Here is a 16,162-nt window from a genome sequence, read left to right on the forward strand (position 1 = left end):
GCCTTTTGCTGAGGTTTCTTTGCCTCCTCCTGGTGGCCAGGTTCTAAATTCCCAACAGTAATGAATGAAGCTGTGGACTCTCCTCCCCTTGATGGAAATTAAATAATCGGGTAAGCATAAAAGTTTTTTGCATGCAATGATGTGAATACAAGATTTTGAATTTCATGAGTGATGCGGCTCTACTTAACTTTTGTATGGAGTTGTTTGGTCTTATGGTAGCTGCCTCAGACACAGTACCTTTTTGCTTGTATTCTTTTATATTCCCTTCAACTGTGCATGTTAACAGTGGATGGGGGATTACACTTGTTAAAATCAGAGAATAGTTTTATTCTCTTCAATAAAGCACACAGAGCCTGTGTCAGTCTCTATCCTTGTGAATAAACAACCATTCAATCAATTTTGGGGTATCCTTTCTCCAATCTTGGGTGATTGTGACTTCGGATGCTAGCTTTTCGGGCTGGGGCGCGGTTTGTGGAGCTCCAAAAACAAGGAGTTTGGTATCCCCAGGAGGAGATGTTGCTAATAAACATTTTATAACATCCTGCACATTTTTTAGGTCTTTAGTCATGGCCTGTCCTGAAGGAGGAAAGTTGCATTCGTTTTCAGTCCAACAATGTCACTTCAGTTTCGTACATCAGTAATCGGGGAGGGACTCTTGTCCCTTTACAATATAAGATGTAGCTGAGACCTTTCCTGGGCAGAACGCAATCCATGTACACTATCTGGGGATACAATTCAAGAGCAAACTTTTTCAGCCGTCAATCTTTGCATCCAGGGAAGTATGCCAGATCTAAGGAACTGAGAGCAGAATGGATAGATGCTCTAGTTGTTCTGTGGTCTTTTCACTTAGCTTACATATTTCCCCCATTTGTTGTTCTGCCCTTAATCATTGCTTGGAACAGACAAGTGAAGACCTCAGTCATTCTGATTGTTCCAAGCTGGCCCCACAGGACATGGTTTGCAGATCTGATTGATGTCCAGCGCTCCACCTTGGACTCTTCCACAGTGTCAGGACCTATTCTCTTGAGGCCCTCTATTTTATCAAGATTTACAATTTCTAAATTTTGTAGCGTGGTGAACGCCTAATTTGAAGGAGAGGTTTTTCTTAGTTGATTCTCTTCAGGCTCGGAGGGCTGTAACTGGAAAACTTTATCACAAGACTTGTAAAAAAAAAAATCTTGGTGAAAGCGTCCTGTTTTTTCGCTTGCACAAAGAATCCTCAGAATTCCGAGGATTCTTTACCTCTAAACGACCGACGTGGGTACGTCCTCCAAAAAAATACAGCTAATGGCCGAGGACGTACCCTGCAGTTCTCTGCATCGGACATCGATGGCCGCAATCGGTGGGTGTGAGCCGAGTGGGTGGCCGGCCGGCCGGCCATCGATGCATGGCTGATGCAGGAGGGGTGCGGGTTAGCCGGGGGCGGGAGCCGCTACATTATCTTTTTTTTTTTTTTTGAGAAGCTACACTACAGAAATTAAAATAAAAAAAAAGGGGGGGGGAGGGAAGAGAGCTGTTTGGGAGGGATCAGGGGGTGTGATGTGTCAAGTGGGAGGCTGATCTCTACACTAAAGCTAAAATTAACCCTGCAAGATCCCTACAGACTACCTAATTAACCCCTTTACTGCTAGACATAATACACGTGTGATGCACAGCGGCATTTAGCGGCCTAATAACCAGAAAGCAACGCCATATATGTCTGCTATTTCTGAACAAAGGGGATCTCAGAGAAGCATTTACAACCATTTGTGCCATAATTGCACAAGCGGTTTGTAAATTATTTTAGTGAGAAACCTAAAGTTTGTGAAAAAGTGAATTTTTTTTTATTATTCGATCGCATTTGACGGTGAAATTGTGGCATGAAATATACCAAAATGAACCTAGATCAATACTAATTCTTAAAAATATATATATACATGTCAAGGGATTTTCACGGATTCCTGTAAGATATCAGTGTCACAATGTAACTAGCGCTAATTTTGAAAAAAAAAGTGGTTTGGAAATTGCAAAGTGCTACTTGTAATTATTGCCCTATAACTTACAAAAAAAAAATATAGTATATTATAAGATGATGAAAATGGTATCTTAAAGTCCATTTAATGGCGAGAAAAACAGTATCTAATATGTGTGGGAAAATTGAGTAAATAAGTATGAGGAAAATTACAGCTAAACGCAAACACCGCAAAAATGTAAAAATAGACTTGGTTCCAAACGGACAGAAAATGGAAAAGGGCTGTTGTCATTAAGGGGTTAATTTCTCCAAGATGGGCCAAATATTTGCTCTTTCATTTTTTATATTGCAGTAAGATAGCCAAGCTTCTGGATGTCCATAGGCATGTTGAACCTATTTCTCCTCCTTGGAATGTAAATTTGGTTATCTCTGTTTTGCAAATTCCTCTCATTGAGGCCATGCATAATATGGTCATTCAACTTCTGTCGTGGAATGTTTTGTTTCTATTAGTGATTTTATCAGCTAGGAGAGTATCTGAGTTATCTGCTCTATTTAGTGCATGTCTTTTCCTTATATTTCACAAGGATTAAACGGTTTTACACACTAATTGCGAGTTTGTTCCGAGAACCTAAATCAAGATATTGTAGTCCTTTCTTAATGTCCTAATTCTAAGAACTCTAAGGAGAGACTTTTACATAACTTGAATGTTAGGACCTTAAAATGTGTATCTACAGGCACCTATGGATTTAAGACTAAATTCTAATCCATTTGTAAATTTTTCAGATTCCCTTAAGGGATCTTAGAGTACTGCTGTCATTCCAACTTCTTGGTTGAAACAACTGATTCGCTCTGATGTTTTTGGCAGAAAAGTACTTGAGGTTGCAGTGTCTGGCAAATAGGTACTGCCTTTTTTCTTTTATCCCACCCATTTTCTTGTGGTCTCCACACTCCAGCTTCTTGGTTAAAACAAGTGATTTGCTCTGTTAGATGTTTTTGGCTTGAAAGTACTCCAGGCAGCAGTGTCTGGTAAATAGGTACTGCCTGTAATCTTTTATCCCACCAATTTTCTTGTGGTCTCCACAGCTTTGGAATTAGGTCCCTTTCGTCAAGCTTGTGGACGCTCACCATCTTATAAACATGTTATAAAGAACATAATTTATGCTTACCTGATCAATTTCTTTCTTTCGTGGTGGTGAGAGTCCATGAGACCCTTAGATTAACTTTTTTCTTCATACCCTGCTTTGCCTTTCCTCAGCTAGTCTATACGTTAAACTGAGTTGTACATGGAGGTGCTCTTGGTGTTTGTGGTATCTCTGCCTCCTGCTAGTGGCAGGAACTCAATCCCACATGTCCACGCTCATGGACTCTCAACACCACGAAAGAGGAATTTATCAGGTAGGCATAAATTCTTGTTTTTCCAGTGCTATTAAGATCAGACACCCAGTAATATTTGATAAGTGTGTTTATATGTGTATGTATATGTGTGTGTGTATGTGTATATATATATATATATATATATATATATATATATATATATATATATATATGTATATATATATATATATATATATATATATATATATACACACACATATATATATATATATATATACACATATATATATATATATATATATATATATATATATATATATATATATATATATATATATATATATATATATATATATATATATATATATATATATATATATATATATACACACACACACACACGAGCACTCTCACTTTACAGCTGAACTGCCAGGGTTCTAGTACAGAAGTAACAAAAACTTTCACTCGCTGGTCTTTTTAAACACACTTTTTACTGTGCACATATAGTGACGTTTCGGGGACAAAATATCCCCTTCCTCTGAGGAAGGGGATATTTTGTCCCAGAAACGTCACTATATTTGCACAGTAAAAAGTGTGTTTAAAAAGTCCAGCGAGTGCAGGTTTTTGTTACTTTTATATATCTGTATATACTTGTATATTATGTGTGTATATATATTTTTTTTAAGGAAATTAAATACTTAAATTATTTGTTGTTTAGGAGGAATATGAGACCTTCCTGGAAAAACAAGAAACCAGGTATCACTTTTTCTGCTCGCCTCAAGTTTTTATTCACACCTAGATTTTAAAAGGACGTTAAACAATTAGTTTGAGATTGTAATATACAATGTTTAATTATGTATAGTAACAATGTTTTTTGTTTTCCTTTTCCTGTAATTTATTATCTTTTATTTTTCTTAGTTCCACTGAGTTTCTGTAAAGTAAGATGCAAGGCCATGCAGAAACCTAGGTTTTCACCTTTGTGTTTCTTCTGCTGATAAGAATTAGAAATAAATGTAAACAGGCATTAAGCGTTTACAGTGAAGGCTTTGTGGAAATCTAAGTACTTTAAAGTTAGATTAAACTGTGGTGCACAAATACAAAAGAATAGTAACTACTCACTATGTTGCATTTCATCCTGTTCCTGCAGCTCTTTTCAAATCAGTTTGTTTCCTATGACATGGAGAGTCCACAACGTCATTCCAATTACTAGTGGGATATTCAACGAGCACCCAGCAAAGCTGTTAAGTGTAACGTCCCTTACCCATAATCCCCGTCATTCTCTTTGCTTCTGTCAATGGAGGATGTGCAATGTTGGTGTCTGAAGATATTAATCCTTTTATGGGTATTTTGCCCTGCAAGCAAGGATTGGGGTCTAGCTGTGTCCATGTCAATCTCTTTAGTAAGAGTAGTGGTGGCTTTTAGCAGTTAAAAGGTGGTGAGGTTGCCTTTGCTTTAACACTTTTCTACCCTGTTTGTAGAAAGCCAGAGTTGGTTACTCTGTTCTTTCTTTTCCTACAGGTCACACCTAAGGAGCAGCATCTGTCCTGCATTTGGATCTAAGGTAAGTGCCCTTTGCCTTCTAGATACAGAAGGACAGCAGCACTTAAAGGGACACTGAACCCAAATTTTTTTCTTTCGTGATTCAGATAGAGCATGCAAATTTAAGCTTTTAACTTTCTAATTTACTTCTATTATCATTTTTTTTTATTCTGATGCTATCTTTATTTGAAAAATAAGACATCTAAGCTTTTTTGAGGTTCAGAACTCTGGACAGTACTTTTTTTATTGGTGGATGAATTTATCCACCAATCAGCAAGAACAACCCAGGTTGTTCACCAAAAATGGTCCGGCATCTAAACTTACATTCTTGCATTTCAAATAAAGATACCAAGAGAATGAATACAATTTGATAATAGGAGTAAATCAGAAAGTTGCTTAAAATTGCATGCTCTATCTGAATCACAAAAGAAAAAATGTTGGGTTCAGTGTCCCTTTAAAGGGGTTAATCCTCATTATCCGATCCTTTTTTTGGGACTTGATACTCCAACTTGCTTTGACATATATTGATTTTATGCTCTTGAGTCTTGTTTTGCTGAAACGCGTTAAGCTATATTTTAATAAAATTTGAAGCCGCATCTGAAGATACCATTGTGATGGTTTTAATAAAAGGCTGATTTAAAACTGAAATCCTGTAAGTATGACATGTTCATGCACTTACCATTTTATTTGAAAAGTGCTACACCATTTTGAGCTTTTTATTTTGGAGGTGAAAGAAGGCAGGAGGAAAAGAGCAGCTTGCATCCCATGAGGTGACACAGCGCCGCCACATTCAATATTTCTTGTTTCTGGATACAGTCTGGGTGAACCGGGGCTGGCAGCAAGCATCTGAAGGGAAGTGCTAACATTGCTTCATACTTTACTGCTATTTACAAGTCTATTTTACTCAGCTAGAAGCTTATTATCACGGCTCTGTTATATCATCTCACCGAATTATCCAGAGGAGAGGATCATCTACAATAGTAACGTTTATTCTCTTGCTAGTGGGGTGTCCTTTCTGGCTGGTAGAAGCTTTAGGCAATCTGAGACTGTTTAAGATTTTTTAATATCGTCTAATATTTGAACCTATTTGTGGTGGTAAATTTTAGATTTTTTTTCTTTTCTTGAGAATTCTTTATATTTTTATTAAAATTTCTTTATTGAACTTACTAGTAAGCCTTTTATTCTAAAGCTTATTCTAAAGCTATGGATTCAGAACAGGATCAGTATTCCTTTATGGAGAGATGTTTACTTTGTTTAGAGAACCAGATTGCCCTGCCTATGCAGTTTTTTGTTCCTCATGTTTAACGAAAACTTTAAAATTTTAAAGAAAAAATTCTCCCTTCTGAGCCAAGTGTCTCTCAGGATAATGCTGTGCGTGACATGCCTCTGCTTTCTCCTCAGACGTCCCAAGCTTTAGTTGTTTCTCATACTGTGCCTTCTGTGTCCTCTCATCCACCTGGTGATTTTGCCGCTCTGATTACTTCTGCAGTATCGGCAGCTTTGTCAGCTTTCCCTTCTTCAGGTAAGCGTAAGAGGGAAAATCTAATAATTTGCTTGCTAGTAAGGTTTCTGACCCCTCAAAGTCTGCATTAGTCAACTTTTCTCAGTTGTCTAATGAGGAAAATACTTCAGTAGCTTCGGAAGATGAAATCTCCGGTTACTACTGAAAGAGGTTTTAGCTACTTTGGACAACTCTGAACCTTCGGTTGCTGTCAACCCCATGAAGTCTTCTAAATTGGATAGAGTTTATGATTCTCCATCTTCTGAGAAGGTTTTTCCTGTTCCAAGGAAAATGTCTGAAATGATAGCTCAGGAATTGGATAAGCAAGGGGTTCCTTCTTACCCTTCTCCAGTTTTTAAAAAGTTGTTTACTGTTGCTGACCCTATTTGTGACTCATGGCACACTGTGCATAAAGTAGAAGCTATTTCTTGCTAACAGAACTACCATACACACAGAGGATAGTTGCTCTTTTTAAGATCTAATGGATAAAAAGCTAAGATGTACATCCGTCAAGGATTACAGTGGCAACCTGCGGCAAGTATTGCCATGGTTGCCGGGAGCAGAATCTTATTGGTGTGATGCCTTGTTTGATCTTATTTCAGAGGAAACTATGGTAGAGGAGATCAAAGATGGAATCAAAACTGTCGAACTGGCCAATACCTTTTATCTGTGATGCCAACATGGAGATAATTAGACTGTGAGCTAAGATGTCTAGTTTCACTGTGCTAGCCTGCAGAGCTCTGTGGTTAAAATCTTGTTCGGCTGATGTTTCCCCAAAGGCCAAGCTTTTGGCTTTACCTTAGAAGGGAAAAACTGTTTGTTTGGACCTGGTCTGGCAGAGATAATTCCAGAGATTACGGGTGGAAAAGGGGATCTTTCCTACCTCAGGACAAGAAAAATAGACCTAGGGGTCATCAGACTTTTTTAATTTTCGTTTTTCTCAACTTTAAGGGACAGAAGTCGTCCTCTTACAAACATGACCAAGTCAAGTTGGAAACTCTGCGAGCCCTGGAACAAGGGTAAACAAAGCAAAAAGCCTTCTGCTGACTCTAAATCCGCATGAAGGGTCCGTCCCCGATCCGAGTTTGGATCAGGTGGGGGGCAGGCTTTCTCTTTTTGTGACACGCTTGGATACGCGATGTCCCAGATACATGGGCTTTAGACATAGTATCCCAGGGTTACAGGATAGGATTCAAGTCTCGCCCTCCAAGTGGCAGATTTCTCCTGTCAAGATTATCCTCAAACCAGGTAAAGGAAGCTTTCTTAAATTGCGTAAAGGACCTATCCTCCCTGGGAGTTATTGTACCAGTCCCTCTAAAGGAACAAGGTCTAGGATTCTATTCAAATCTATTTATGATTCCCAAAAAGGAGGGAACTTTTCGTCCCATCCTAGATCGAAAGTGTCTCAAGTTCTTCAGGGTTCCGTCCTTCAAGATGTAAACTATTCGTTCCATTCTTCCATTGGTACAAGGTCAGTTCATGACGACCATAGACCTGAAGGACACATACCTTCATGTTCCCATTCACAGGGATCACTAGTTTCTGAGGTTTACCTTTCTCGACAAACATTTTTCTGTTTGTTGTGCTTCCGTTTGGTCTGGCCATGGCTCCCGGAAAATATTCACAAAGGTTCTGGGGGCACTTTAGGCAGTGGTCAGATCCCAGGGCATTGCTGTGGCGCCTTATCTAGACGACATCCTGGTTCAGGTGTCATCTTTTCAACTAGCAACATTTAATACAGAGATGATGTCTTTTCTACGTTCCCATGGGTGGAAGGTGAATCTGGAAAAGCGTTCTCGATTTCCAACTACAAAAGTGTGTTTTCTAGTGACAATAATAGATTCCCTGATGGTGGCCTCCATGGACATCATTCCTTTTGCTTGGTTCCATCTGCTACCGCTGCAGCTTTGCATGCTACGTTAATGGTACAGAGACCATTCAGACTTATCACAGAGGATAAATCTAGATCCCCTAACAGACTCTCTCGTGGTGGATTTCACAGGATCATCTGTCTTGGGCACTTGCTTCCTGAGACCTTCCTGGGTGATTGTGACTATGGACGCCAGCCTGTCATGCTGGGGAGCTGTTTGGGGTTCTCTGAACTCAGGGCATGTGGTCCTGGGAAGAGTCTTTTCTTCCAATAAACATCTTTGAGTTGAGAGCAATCTTCAATGCCCTGACAGCGTGGCCTCCAACTATCTTTAGTCTGGTTTATCAGATTCCAGTCAGACAACATCACCTCAGTGGCTTACATCAACCACCAGGGAGGAACTCTGAGTTCCTTGGCCATGAAGGTGGTGACTCGCATTCTGCAGTTGACGGAAGCTCACGATTGTCTCTGAACTGCCATCCGCATTCCAGGGGTGGACAATTGGGATGCTGATTTTCTGAGCAGACAGACCTTTCATTCTGGGGGGTGGGCTCTCCATCCGGAATTGTTCTCTCTGATAACCCTGAGGTGGGGGGTTCCAGAGTTGGATCCGATGGCGTCCCGCCAAAACGCCAAGGTTCCAAACTACAATTCAAGGTCAAGAGATCCTCAGGCCGCTCTGATAGATGATCTAGCGCAGTGTTTTTCAACCAGTGTGCCGTGAGAGATCCTCAGGTGTGCCACGGCAGACTGAAAAGTGTGACATATTTTTTAAACTTTGCTTGTTTTTTACTCCCAGTGCAGGGGTAGTTTGTAGGAGGCATGGCATAACAGCACATTGCATACAGTATGTGTGTGTGTGTGTGTGTATGTATATGTGTGTGTGTGTATATATGTATATATATATATATATATATATATATATATATATATATATATATATATATATATATATATATATATATATATATATATATATATATATATATATATATATATTTTTTTATATATGCTGTATTAGGCTACAATGTGTGATTTTTGTTTAAAAAATTTTGGGATTTTCTAATGTAAAAAAAGTGTGCCACAGCAAAAAAAAGGTTAAAAATCACTGATCTAGCGGTTCGTAGGATATTCTCTCTGGCATATGTTTCTTCCGTTTTCTCTCCTTCCACGAGTTATTGCTCATATCAAACAGAAGAGCGCATCGGTAATCCTAATAGCTCCTGCTTGGCCTCGCAGGATTTAGTTTGCGGATCTAGTAAGAATGTTCTCTTCCTCCTTGGAGGTTACCTCTGAGAGAGGACCTTCTAATTCAGGGTCCTTTCCTCCATCCAAACCTGGATTCTCTGAACCGAACTGCTTGGAGATGGAACGCCTAGTTCTATCTAGGCATGGTTTTTCTGAAGCGGTCATTGATACTATGATTCAGGCTCGCAAACCTGTTACTCACAAGACTTACCATAAGGTATGGCGTAAATATCTATTGGTGAGAATCTTAGGGTGTCTCTTCAGGATAGCCTGGAGAAAGGTTTGTCGGTCAGATTTCTGCATTATCTATCTTTTTGCTCAAACGTCTTTCAGACTTACCAGGTGTTCAAGCCTTTGTTCAGGCTCTGGTTAGAATCAGGCCTGTGTTGAACCTTAATCTAGTTCTTAAAGTTTTGCAGCAGGCTCCGTTTGAGCCGATGCATGTTGTTGATTTAAAATTGTTATCTTGGAAGGTTTTTGTTTCTGCTTGCTATTTCTTCCGCTAGCAGAGTTTGAGCTTTTAGCTCTGCAGTGTGATTCCCCGTACCTTATTTTTCATGCAGATAAGGCGGACCTTCATACTAAATTGGGCTTTCTCCCTAAGATGGTGTCAGATCTAAACATTAATCAGGAAATTGTTGCTTCTTTTTGTCCTAATGCTTCTAATAAAGAATGTCTTTTCAAACAACTTTCCAATTTACTTTTATTACCAATTTTGCTTTTGTTCTCTTGGTATTCTTAGTTGAAAGCTAAACCTAGGATGCTCATTTCTTAGACCTTGAAGGTCGCCTCTAATCTGACAGCATTTTGACAATTTTTCACCACTAGAGGGCGTTCATGTGCTTCATTTAGATAACATTTATCTCAGGCACGTGAAGCTCCTAGGAGTCAGAACTGATTGGCTAAAAATGCAAGTCTGTCAAAAGAACTGAAATAAGGGGACAGTTTGCAGAGGCTTAGATACAAGGTAATTACAGAGGTAAAAAGTGTATTTATACAACTGTTGGTTATGCAAAACAGGGAGATGGGTAATAAAGGGATTATCTACCTTTTTTTTTTTTTTTTTTTAAAACAACAAAATTTTTGGTGTTGACTGTCCCTTTAAATTTTACTTACAAGATACTAAATATATCTGACACAGTGAGTCCACTGGGAATATCATTCCTGGCCAGCAGGAGGAGGCAAAGAGCACCCCACAGCAAAGCTGTTAAGTATCACTTCCCTTCCCACAACCCCCGGTCATTCTCTTTGCCTGCGTTGCAAGGAGGTGGTAAAGTTTAGGTGTCTGAAAGAAGTTTCTTCAATCAAGAGTTTTATTTTGAAGCAGAGCAGGTTTGTTCTGTCTTCCTGGGGGTTTAGCCGTAGTCCACTTTAGTCTATTCAGTAGAGCAGTGGTGGCTTTTAAGCATCTGGGAACTTGTGGGGTATAATCCTCACTGCGCCTCCCAAACTGTTGTTGCTACCCTGTCTTGGAAGCCTGAGTAGGATTATTCAGTCTTCCTTTTTTTCCCACAGGTCTATGTGAGGGAGGAGGCCCTCTCAAACCAAGTGAGCTGCCCTGCTGCCGGGCAGTTGGAAATTAAGGTAAGTGCCTAATTTTGATTTCTGGGGACTCAGGAATAAATGGCACTTTAACAGGACATGGAATACCACTAATCCTATTTAGGGTTAATAGGATTGAGGGTAGGCAGTGGATGCAGGCACTGGGGACTTTTTAATTTTATTTTTTTATTGTAGCTCTTTTTATTCCGGGTAAATGTGTGTACCATTTTATAAACATACAAGCAAGCAGGTGTTTTACATTATGGAGAACATGATATATCCGCTTTCCAGTGCGAGAAGCCTGTCCCCTGCCTTACAGTAATGGTGGCCGGGTTGCAGTATGGGCACGCCCACGATTTTTCTTTTTTTGGAGTTCCGCATCAGAGTAACATTGCAGCGCGCTGAGATCGCCTGTGTGTTTGTTTGCGGCTCTGGGAAGTCCGGATCGTGTATAAATCCTTAATCCGGTTGCCGACTTTCCTTCTTTGCTCAGGCCTAGGTTCGGGATGTTCCGGATCCCTGGGTGGTGAACTAGAGTTCAAAACCTTTCCTCCCTGGGGCAGGTTTCTGCTCTCAAGATTATCTGTAGTCCCAAGATTATCTGTTGTCCCAGGGGTGGACAACTGGGAGGCGGACTTCCTGAGCAGGCAGACTTTTCATCCAGGGGAGTGGGAATTCCACCCGGAAGTATTTTTCAGCCTGAATCTTAAAGAGTCAGACGGAATTGGATCTGGTGGACATGTCATTTCTGCCGTCTTGGAGACTTAGGAAGGACCTTCTCATTCAAGAGCCCTTCCTTCCCTCAAATCTAGTTTCTCTGAAGCTGACTTCTTGGAGATTGAGCGCTTAATTTTATCCAAGTGGGATTTTTTTAGACTCGGTCATAGAGACCATGATCCAGGTTGGTAAACCTGTATCTAGAAAGATTTACCATAGGATTTGGCATATACCTATATTGGTGTGAATCTAAGGGCTACTTCTGGAGTAGAGTTAGGATTCCTAGAATCTTGTCCTTTCTCCAAGAGGATTTGGAAAAAGGATTGACTAATTCCCTAAAGGGTCAAATTTCTTCCTTATCTTATTTGTTGCTTAGACGTCTGGCAGATGTTCCAGATGTGCAATCTTTTTGTCAAGCCTTGGTCAGGATCAGGCATGTGTTCAAGCCAGTTTCTCCTCCATGGAGTCTTAATTTGGTTCTCAATGTTCTTCAAGGGGCTCTGTTTGAGTCTATGCATTCTTTCAATATTAAGTTGTTATCTTGGAAAGTTTTATTTCTTGTTCCTATTTCTTCTGCTTGCAGAGTGTCAGATCTCTCGGCATTGCAGTATGAATTCCCTTACCTTATTTTTTATTCGGATAAGGTAGTTTTACGTATTAGGATTTTTCCTAAGTTTGTTTCTGATCGGAACATTAATCAGGAGTTGTTCCTTCCTTGTGTCTTAATCCTTCCTCTCAGAAGGAACGGCGTCTGCACAATTTGGACGTGGTTCGTGCTTTAATGTTTTACCTGCAGGCGATTAAGGACTTTTGTCAGTCTTCTTCTTTGTTTGTGATTTTCTCAGGAAAATGTAAGGGACAGAAAGCTACGGCAACTTCTTTCTTTTTGTCTGAAAAGTATCATACGTTTTGTATATGAGACTGCTGATCAGCAGCCTTCTGAGAGAGTTGCGGCTCATTCCACGAGGGCTGTTGCTTCCTCATGGGCAGTCAAGCATAAAGATTCCGTGGAACAGATTTGCAAGGCTGCAACTTGGTCCTCTCCACACTTTTACAAATTTGAATTTTTTTTTTTGCTTCGGCTGAGGCCGCTTTTGGGAAAAAGGTTCTTCAAGCAGTGGTGCCTTCCGTTTAGGTTCCCTGTCTTATCTGTGTACTCTTAGCTTGGGTATTGAATCCCATTAGTAATTAAGATGATCCATGGACTCATCGTGTCATAAAAAAGAAAAGAAAATTTATACTTACCTGATAAATTTTATTTCTTTTTTCACACGAGTCCACGGCCCGCCCTGTTCTTGTAAGACAGGTTGTTGGTTATTATAAACTTCAGGCACCTCTGCACCTTGGCTTTTCCTTTCTCTCCTTAACTTCGGTCAAATGACTTGAGTGGGAGGAAAGGGAGGAGCTATTTAACAGCTTTGCTGCCTCCTGCTGACCAGGAGGTGAATATCCAATTAGTTATTAAGATGATCCGTGGACTCATCGTTTCAAAAAAGAAAGAAATTTATCAGGTAAGCATAATTTTTCTTATTTCTTGACACAAGTCCACGGCCCGCACTGTTCTTAAGACAGGTTGTTGATATGTTATAAATTTCAGACACCTCTGTACCTTGTTACTTCCTTTCTTTCCTTTACTTCGGTTGAATGACTGGGGTGGGAGGGAAGGGAGGTGATATTTAACAGCTTTGCTGTGGTGCTCTTTGCTGCCTCCTGCTGGGTAGGAGTGATATTCCTAATAGTAATTACTGATGATCTGTGGACTCATTGTGTCAAGAAAGGAAATAAATTTATCAGGTAAGCATACATTTTATTTTTCACTCTTGTGTTTCTTTTTCCATTTTCCTTCGGCTGAATGACTGGGGATTATGGGTAAGGGAAGTTACACTTAACAGCTGGTGTGCTCTTTGCCTCCTTCTGCTGGCCAGGAGTTTAATATCCCACTAGTAATTGGAATGACGCCATGGACTCCATGTCCGGAAAGAAATTTATCAGGTAAGCATAAATTTAGTTTTTCCTGTTTTTATGAACCTCTTTACACCAGGCGCCACCATTTTGGGGCTCATGCATTCTCATAGCAGTGCACACTCACAGATTAGTAATATTACCCACTTTTCTCCAACATAGGTGTGTCCGGTCCACGGCGTCATCCTTACTTGTGGGATATTCTCTTCCCCAACAGGAAATGGCAAAGAGCCCAGCAAAGCTGGTCACATGATCCCTCCTAGGCTCCGCCTACCCCAGTCATTCTCTTTGCCGTTGTACAGGCAACATCTCCACGGAGATGGCTTAGAGTTTTTTAGTGTTTAACTGTAGTTTTTATTATTCAATCAAGAGTTTGTTATTTTAAAATAGTGCTGGTATGTACTATTTACTCAGAAACAGAAAAGAGATGAAGATTTCTGTTTGTATGAGGAAAATGATTTTAGCAACCGTTACTAAAATCCATGGCTGTTCCACACAGGACTGTTGAGAGGAATTAACTTCAGTTGGGGGAACAGTGAGCAGTCTCTTGCTGCTTGAGGTATGACACATTCTAACAAGACGATGTAATGCTGGAAGCTGTCATTTTCCCTATGGGATCCGGTAAGCCATGTTTATTAAGATAGTAAATAAGGGCTTCACAAGGGCTTATTAAGACTGTAGACTTTTTCTGGGCTAAATCGATTCATTATTAACACATATTTAGCCTTGAGGAATCATTTAATCTGGGTATTTTGATAAGATTATATCGGCAGGCACTGTTTTAGACACCTTATTCTTAGGGGCTTTCCCAAATCATAGGCAGAGCCTCATTTTCGCGCCGGTGTTGCGCACTTGTTTTTGAGAGGCATGACATGCAGTCGCATGTGTGAGGAGCTCTGATACATAGAAAAGACTTTCTGAAGGCGTCATTTGGTATCGTATTCCCCTTTGGGCTTGGTTGGGTCTCAGCAAAGCAGATACCAGGGACTGTAAAGGGGTTAAAGTTAAAAACGGCTCCGGTTCCGTTATTTTAAGGGTTTAAGCTTCCAAATTTGGTGTGCAATACTTTTAAGGCTCTAAGACACTGTGGTGAAATTTTGGTGAATTTTGAACAATTCCTTCATATTTTTTCGCAATTGCAGTAATAAAGTGTGTTCAGTTTAAAATTTAAAGTGACAGTAACGGTTTTATTTTAAAACGTTTTTTGTACTTTGTTATCAAGTTTATGCCTGTTTAACATGTCTGAACTACCAGATAGACTGTGTTCTGAATGTGGGGAAGCCAGAGTTCCTTCTCATTTAAATAAATGTGATTTATGTGACAATGACAATGATGCCCAAGATGATTCCTCAAGTGAGGGGAGTAAGCATGGTACTGCATCATTCCCTCCTTCGTCTACACGAGTCTTGCCCACTCAGGAGGCCCCTAGTACATCTAGCGCGCCAATACTCCTTACTATGCAACAATTAACGGCTGTAATGGATAATTCTGTCAAAAACATTTTAGCCAAAATGCACACTTATCAGCGTAAGCGCGACTGCTCTGTTTTAGATACTGAAGAGCATGACGACGCTGATAATAATGGTTCTGAAGGGCCCCTAAACCAGTCTGATGGGGCCAGGGAGGTTTTGTCTGAGGGAGAAATTACTGATTCAGGGAACATTTCTCAACAAGCTGAACCTGATGTGATTACGTTTAAATTTAAGTTGGAACATCTCCGCATTCTGCTTAAGGAGGTATTATCCACTCTGGATGATTGTGACAAGTTGGTCATCCCAGAGAAACTATGTAAAATGGACAAGTTCCTAGAGGTCCCGGGGCTCCCAGAAGCTTTTCCTATACCCAAGCGGGTGGCGGACATTGTAAATAAAGAATGGGAAAGGCCCGGTATTCCTTTCGTCCCTCCCCCCATATTTAAAAAATTGTTTCCTATGGTCGACCCCAGAAAGGACTTATGGCAGACAGTCCCCAAGGTCGAGGGAGCGGTTTCCACTTTAAACAAACGCACCACTATACCCATAGAAGATAGTTGTGCTTTCAAAGATCCTATGGATAAAAAATTAGAAGGTTTACTTAAAAAGATGTTTGTTCAGCAGGGTTACCTTCTACAACCAATTTCATGCATTGTCCCTGTCGCTACAGCCGCGTGTTTCTGGTTCGATGAGCTGGTAAAGGCGGTCGATAGTGATTCTCCTCCTTATGAGGAGATTATGGACAGAATCAATGCTCTCAAATTGGCTAATTCTTTCACCCTAGACGCCACTTTGCAATTGGCTAGGTTAGCGGCTAAGAATTCTGGGTTTGCTATTGTGGCGCGCAGAGCGCTTTGGTTGAAATCTTGGTCAGCTGATGCGTCTTCCAAGAACAAGCTACTTAACATTCCTTTCAAGGGGAAAACGCTGTTTGGCCCTGACTTGAAAGAGATTATCTCTGATATCACTGGGGGTAAGGGCCACGCCCTTCCTCAGGATCGGCCTTTCAAGGCCAAAAATAAACC

At 40.3% G+C, this 16,162-nt stretch overlaps 1 protein-coding gene across 4 annotated transcripts in view; it reads left to right on the plus strand.

The window, feature by feature from the left end:
- ZNF638 (zinc finger protein 638) overlaps positions 1–16,162 on the plus strand; it is a 560,949-nt gene that overhangs the window by 462,989 nt on the left and 81,798 nt on the right. For all 4 annotated transcript variants that reach the window (XM_053704339.1, XM_053704338.1, XM_053704337.1 and 1 more), the window contains exon 17: positions 4,005–4,042. In XM_053704339.1, the coding sequence (XP_053560314.1) occupies positions 4,005–4,042 (38 nt within the window). The remainder of the gene's footprint in view (positions 1–4,004; positions 4,043–16,162) is intronic.

Source organism: Bombina bombina, chromosome 2 (assembly GCF_027579735.1).
Source record: "Bombina bombina isolate aBomBom1 chromosome 2, aBomBom1.pri, whole genome shotgun sequence".
NCBI lineage: Eukaryota > Metazoa > Chordata > Amphibia > Anura > Bombinatoridae > Bombina > Bombina bombina.